Source organism: Eumetopias jubatus, unplaced genomic scaffold, assembly GCF_037043125.1.
Source record: "Eumetopias jubatus isolate StellerSeaLion01/CBP00866 unplaced genomic scaffold, mEumJub1_p1.0 scaffold_4, whole genome shotgun sequence".
Lineage (NCBI taxonomy): Eukaryota > Metazoa > Chordata > Mammalia > Carnivora > Otariidae > Eumetopias > Eumetopias jubatus.
The window spans coordinates 15,421,631-15,428,109 of record NW_028274810.1 but is presented as its reverse complement, the minus strand read 5'-3'; the positions used below and the strand labels follow the sequence as shown (position 1 = coordinate 15,428,109).

The window sequence follows — 6,479 nt, the reverse complement described above, 5'->3', positions numbered from 1 at the left end:
CCAGAGGGAGGTTCTGGAAAACAAGAGCAGGGAGGGCCGTGGGAGGGCCAGGAAGTCAGGGGACTCGGATGTCAAGTGGCCAGTGAGCTAGCCCCCACGACCAGCACCCCAGCAGTGCTCCCCGAATAGCCTCATCAGCTCGGAGCCCATGTCCTGGCACGTCCAAAGAAGATGTGGCAGGTGGCAGGAGAGTATCCTTTTCATCAGGACAACAGGGACTTGTGGAGGCTGCAAAGAGAAGGCAGGTTTCCAGTCCAGCCCCTTAGGGCTGAGTCCTGGCGACAGAATTCAGGAGACAGGGAGGGCAGGGTGGCTGAGTGGCTCAGTGACGAGGTACCTCCTGACTCCACTCCTCTGGGTCATTGTGTGTGTTTTCCCATCAGAAATGAAGCAACAATTCACACTCAAGCCACCTCCGTGCTCTGCAACATTACTTCCTTTCCCAAGTTTTGTGTTTTTCAAAGGTCTGTTCAGCAAACTAGCCGGGGAGTTAACATGGGGGCCATAGAGGGTAGTGATTAAGAGCACATACCTTGGAACCAGACCCAGTGACCTAAGCTCTCCGAGCCTTAGTTTCTCTGCCTGCGAAATGAGGATGATAATAGCATCCGCCTAATTGAGCTTTTATGAGAATTAAATGAGTTAACACATGTAAAGTGCTTCGAACAGTTCGCAGTGCGTAGTTAAGAGGCCAGTAAATGTTGGCTTCCGGCATTGTTGCTCCTGGGGAGGGGTGGGGGTAGAGTGCAGAGAAAAATAGCCAGCCCCAAAGGGAAGGAAGTAAGCAGGTAGCTGAGCAAGAAGGGCCGCTGTGGCAGGGGGCCTCCTCCCTAGCTGGCAAGGTCTACTGGACGTTGCTTAAGCAAGTTTGGAGCAGGATGGGGGCAGGGCAGGTGGGGGTTATGAAATTCAAGACTGACCAAGGGCAAAGGGAACATGCCTTGTCCTTTCTGGCCACCAGGTGGCAACAGCATACGGGTCTGCCTCCCAAGCCACACACACGTGCCATCTGACGGCCACACCTCAGAGCTTGCCTAGGTGCGCCGGCCTTCCAGAGCTTCCGTCCCACTGGGGAGTCACCAAGGGCCCTGCTCACCAGCTGGAGAACACACCTGAGGTTTTCTTGCCTCTGCCAAATTTCTCCAGAGCCAAATAGTCGGTGTCTTTCCGCATCCCCTCCCGCAGCTCAATTCTTAGACTCCCAGAGCCTGTAGGAGTTGCTGTAGGAGGCTCAGGGAGAGAGGCGAATGCCTAGGCGGCTGCCACTGTAATAAAAGTCAATATGTTCATTGAACCTGAAGATCAGCCATAAAAAGGAGACAGCAGTGGAGGGCCTCTGTCTGGGAAAGGACATTTTAATGCCTAAGTGGGGTGCTGATGGGCATCTATATGTGGGGGGGCGGGGGGCACCAGCTGACACTCCACTCCCTCTGTTCAGTCGCCTACTGCCTTCCTTAAGTCATAGCCCAGCCTTCAAAGAGGGAAGTTCTCTCAAAACTCACAAGGAATTGGGGCACCTGGGTGGTGCAGTCTGTTTAGCGTCTGACTCTTGGTTTCGGCTCAGGTTGTGATCTCGGGGTCGTGAGATCGAGCCCCGTGTTGAGCCACGCCCCGGGCTCCATGCTTAGAGCAGAGTCTGCTTAAGACTCTCTTTCCCTCTCCCTCCGCCCCTACTTGCCCCCTATCCCGGCTCTCTCTCTCTAAAATGAATAAATAAATCCTAAAAAAAAACCAAAAACCCAACAAGGAATTGAATTGGTTCTGGTTTCAAGAGTCAAAGGCTGTGAGAAAAGGGGGACCCTTAGTGAAATCTGTTAGTCTCTGTCATTCGTTCACCAACCCCCCCTCCCTTGCACTCAAATTTATTTTTTCAACAAATGAATGAAATTCTCTGCCACATACAAATCATAACACTAGGCACGGCAGAGGTTTATAAGACAGAGGTGTCAGCCCTCAAGTCTAGGACCACCAATTCTAATGATATAAGGCAGAATGTGATGAGGTGTTCCAGCATCTTCTGCTGAAGCAGTCAGCAAAACTGAATACCAGGGTACCCACCAAAGGGTCCCCTCATCTCATCAGTACAGCAGAGTAGATGCTGAGGGCATTCTCAGAAGGCTCCATGCTCTTGCCAGGAAAGACACCCAAGCTTAGGATATAGATAATAACTTGACCAAGACCTTGCCTTGATAGCCTCACTCACATATTTCACTTGATCTGGACCTTTCATTAACACATGTATCCCGGAAGAAGGTAGCTTGTTCCCATCTAATGCCAACAAAGGGAGGGTGGGTGGTCCCGAATCACAAGGCCCTTCAGCCTAATTAGGGCCCGGTCTGGGAAGCTTGTCGTGGCTCCGTCATCGGAATAACACAGGAGTTTACTACAAATCTGTGTGAAACTGGAGAATTTACTTTCACATATACAGAGATTAGAAAAATACATTCATTTTATTTTAGAAAAACACTGACCAATGTAAGCTTATCATCAATTGGCCTCTTAAAGAGTCAGAGAATTTACAGGAAAGAAGTTCTGGAGACCACATGCCTGCCTCTGTCTCTCCAAACAGGCCTGCGTCCTGGACGTAATTCAGGGCTCCTCCTCAGAGAGCAGGAGGCCATTCACATGTAAATGCCCAGTGAACCAATGCCTGGGAAGAAGATCAAACCCTCTGGGACTGAACACAAGAGTCGGGGCTGGCTACTCTCTGGCTTTTCTCATTTTCTGCTTGTTAATTTCACTGTCAGGAGGTGACCTCTTTTCCCTAATCCTCTTTCAACCCACAGGGTCTGATTCCCCTCCAGCTCAGCCCTAATCCACCCCATCTCCCATCTCTTTACTCTTGGGCCACCAGCCCTGGTGTCATCTCTTTCTCCTGCTCCCGGGCCAGAATCTGCTAGAGTCAGGGCCTGTCTTCCATGAGAGGGCTTGGGAGGCCGAGTAGAGGTGAGTCCAGGCAGTGACGGTAGTGGTTTGCTACTGAATTCTTGCTTGCTGTCCTGATCTCTTTACCTAAGGAGTCAGAAGGAAGAACTGCTTTAAACTGTCCCTCTTCCTCAAGCCCATTTGTCACCCAGCTGAGATCAAGTTTCTGAGGGAAGGAAGAAATGGGACTCCTTGCCTCTCCAGGCTCCCCTCTCATCCCCACCTTGCCACACAAGACTCAGGGCTGGTGTGCATAACAGTTTGGAAGCCCAGATGAGAGGGGCGAGAGCATCTTAACCAGTCTTACCTGGTAGGTCCTGGGACTGCAACCTTCTTGGGGGGCTGCAGATTGCTTTGAGTGGCACCAGGGACCGGAAGATTTGGTCGCTGGGAAATGGGAACTTGATGGGGGTTGACAAAAGAAATGAGTTAGCAGAGAGTTCAAATGACCTTCTCAGAGTGAGTTTGGGATTAGTGCCTTTCTTCCTACCCAAGGTCAAAAACATAAGGTATTTGAAAACCATGGTTCAGACTCTTTGCCCGGACCCCCATCCTCTCTTTCACTTAGTCTCCCCATCTTCAAATTGAGTGGTAATGAAGATGGAGAAAGTGGTCCCTGGTCCCAGCTCTGGGAGGGTGCATCCAAGCTGGGCAAGGGTAAGCATTCTTCCTCCTGATTTCCAACTATTATGTCCACTCTTCCTCACCTCTGTGCCCTGCGGCGCTTGGTCGTGGAAGTCCTTTCCGAGTTGGCAGAGAAGCTGGAGGCAGGGCACCTTTGCTGGGTGGTACACTCCGGCTGGTGAGTGGCATTCGGCTGGCAGGCCTGGGGATGGCTGAGGGAATAGGCAGTCGACTGGAAGGCTTAGCAGCTGCTCCCTGTGGCCGAGAGAGTCGCTGAGAGTTGCTGGTAGAAGGCTGTGGGGCCAAGACTGGTCTGACAGGGGTAGGCGGGCCTGGTGGAAAGGAGTAGAGGAATGAGAGGGTCAGATCCACATCCTTCGCCCCCTCCCACTCACCCACAGCTTTGCTGCCCAAGCCTTCTCACTTGCTGTTGCTCTCCCAACGGGCCCAGCTTTGCCCCGGATTGGAGGAGTGGATCGGGCAAGAGGAGAAGATGCTGGGCTTTTGGATGCAGGGAACAGATTGCAAGTGGGTGACTCCTGAAATACAAAGAGGGAAAAAATAGAACTAGAAGGGAAAAAGAATCTGTTCTGCTGGCTGTTTGAGAAATAGAGGTGGAGAGTTGCCTATGTCCCAGTAAGGAAGGGCAGACGTTAGCTGCCAACATCATCATCCTCACCAATACCATTTATCTTGAACTTATTATAGACATTTACAGAGATATGTGCAGATGCTGCGGTAAGTGCTTTGCTTATGGTATCTTGCTTAATTCCAATAATTCTGAGGTAGAATTTTACTAACCCCATTTTACCAACTCTATGGCTATACCAAGTCACACACTGTGTCTGAGGGCACACATCCAACCCAGACCCTCCAAACTTACTCTCTTCACACTGGAGGGCCTCTTTCCAGATGTTGTCCGAAGAGCCCTGACTGCCCCCTTCTTATCGCTGCTCCGGAGTCGGGGTGTCAGGCTGCTTGGGGAGGGGGTGCTCCGAGTCAAAGAACTCACAGTGGGCAGCAGGTCTCGGACGGGACTGTCCTTCAGCACAAAGGTTTCCCTCCGAGGGCTGGGCTTCACCTTGCGAGGCCCCAGGACTTCACCTGTGCTCTCCTGCTCCTGCAGGGCACACTGTTCCAGCTGGGCTGCCAGTCGGTTGGCCTCATGGAGAATCTCCTCCAGCTTCTCTGGACTAAGGGGGCCTAGGCTGAGCCTCACCCCCTGGGGGGCTGGGGCCACTGCATTTGGGTCACTTCGATTGGAAAGTCCTCTTCGGAGGGGTTTCTCTGGAGTCACCGACACTGCTATATCTTCCTCCTCACGACTGAGACAGAAAACAAACCAGGCACCATGCGCACACAGAAGAGAGCAGGAGACTGTGCAAAGGAGACCTGGTACCCCTCCCCACCCCACAACAGAGCCAGGGATACAACCCAAACCCTGATGCCCATGCTGGCTGGGAGATCTGGCCTCTAGGTGATGAGACGCCTGGTTCTATGAGGCCTAATAGGCCTTTAGCTCTTACCGACATTGGAAACGACGCCAGGATGAAGACGCAGCAAATCCACCTACCCTTTTTCTTAACATCCTGAAATCTCATTCCAGCTTATCCGTTTTTCCTTCCCCCAGTAGTGTCATTGAGGCCCATGTCAACAAGTCCCCCAGCAGCCGCAGGGCACCCAACCTTGCTACATTACCAACCCAGACCCCAGAGACCAATAATTCAGCAGTAGGCGGTTAGAGACAAAGAGGCATTGTTGGAGGAAAGCAAGTAGGTTAAAGAGGATGGTACCTGTCAGATGGTGACAGCCCTCCAAAGTCCAAGGTCTCATCCACGATAAACTTTACATCTGTAGGGGAGAAGGGAATGAATGCCAGCCTCAGGTCACTAACACGGCTCTCAATCGCAGCGCCTCATTCTTCCCTCCTTCCTTTCCTTACCTTCCTCCAAATCTTCCATGTTCCAGCCGGTAGGAGAACGAGTCAGCTTAGACCTGAGCTGGAGAGAAAATACCCCTTTCTTCAGTTCTCCATCCTGCCCAAGGCTCCCAGCTAGACTCAGGGTGCAAGCCAGGGGTTGGGGATCACGCTGGAGGTAAAGCAAGGGTCCCAGGAGTAGCACCTGCCCCTGTAACTTAGCCCTGTTACCTCCGGGGAAGGTGCGGAGAGCGCACATCCCCCCTCCTCAGGTTGCCCAGCCGCCCCCCTACAACCTGGCCTCTCCTCACCGGGGGCGGTCTGCACGCCCTATCTCCTTCCCCGCCACCATCCTCCGGTTCTTCCTCTCCCCAGATCACCTTTCAACTCCCACGGCACCACCCGCACACCACACCTCCAGCCCACCCTGCGTTTTTACTTTCCGCCCCGCCTCACCTCTCGCCGAAGGTGCTTGCCTCCCCACCACTTGGTCCCGGGAATCAGCCCCGAGGGGGTGGGGCTCCTTTCGAATCTCTCAGGCTCCACCCACTCCTACCGCAGACGCCCAGTGATTGGCGGATCCCAGCATCCCCTGCCCTCGGGGGCGGGGCGGCTATAGGCAGCCGGCCGGAAGTCTACAGGTGGGGGCCGTGTGGAGAGCGGCTCTGAGAAAGACTCCATCCGGAGGGCTCAAGCGGGGAGGCCGCGAGCGCGCGCGCGCGCCCGGGAGGCCTCCCTTCGGAGCAGGCGGGGCCTCGTGGCGGGGCGCGAGGGCCCTGGCCAATGAATGTAGGCTTCGCGCCCGGGCGAGCTCCCCCCCCCCTCGGCCTTCTGCGCCCCCTCCCCCAGCGGGGCGGAGCCGGGGCTCACCCGCCCGGCCTGCGCGCGCCCGCCCTAAGACTAACGCCGCACTTGAGGAAATTCGCTTCCGGCGGGTTACTCCGTTTGCAAACCCCGCGGTTGCCAGATTTCCTCAGTTGTGACTTTTCCAAGTTGCGGGAGAACCTGGATA

General features: G+C 54.1%; 1 protein-coding gene across 4 annotated transcripts; it reads right to left on the bottom strand.

Annotated features, from left to right (window-relative positions):
• Positions 1-2,396: 2,396 nt before the first annotated feature.
• Positions 2,397-6,153, bottom strand: PSRC1 (proline and serine rich coiled-coil 1). 4 transcript variants are annotated; one of them, XM_088022338.1, is made up of 8 exons: positions 5,924-6,153; positions 5,492-5,549; positions 5,343-5,400; positions 4,433-4,874; positions 3,945-4,088; positions 3,633-3,751; positions 3,233-3,326; positions 2,397-3,012 (listed from the first exon to the last, which is right to left on the bottom strand). In XM_088022338.1, exons 2-8 carry the CDS (start codon positions 5,508-5,510, stop codon positions 2,977-2,979), a joined length of 912 nt encoding a protein of 303 aa, XP_087878464.1. In that variant the 5' UTR covers positions 5,511-5,549; positions 5,924-6,153; the 3' UTR covers positions 2,397-2,976. The 4 variants fall into 4 exon arrangements, with proteins under 4 accessions (XP_087878464.1, XP_027957829.1, XP_027957830.1 ...); XM_028102028.2 differs by having other exon boundaries at positions 3,633-3,881; positions 3,974-4,088; positions 5,924-6,150; XM_028102029.2 differs by lacking the exon at positions 5,924-6,153 and adding an exon at positions 5,779-5,862 and having other exon boundaries at positions 3,633-3,881; positions 3,974-4,088.
• Positions 6,154-6,479: the final 326 nt, after the last annotated feature.

Coding starts and splice junctions, on each gene's coding strand:
- PSRC1 (XM_028102030.1), bottom strand. Junction 4,089..4,432: donor GGCCCTCCAGTGTGAAGAGA/GTAAGTTTGGAG, acceptor TTTGTATTTCAG/GAGTCACCCACTTGCAATCT. Junction 3,327..3,632: donor AAGCGCCGCAGGGCACAGAG/GTGAGGAAGAGT, acceptor ACCCCCATCAAG/TTCCCATTTCCCAGCGACCA.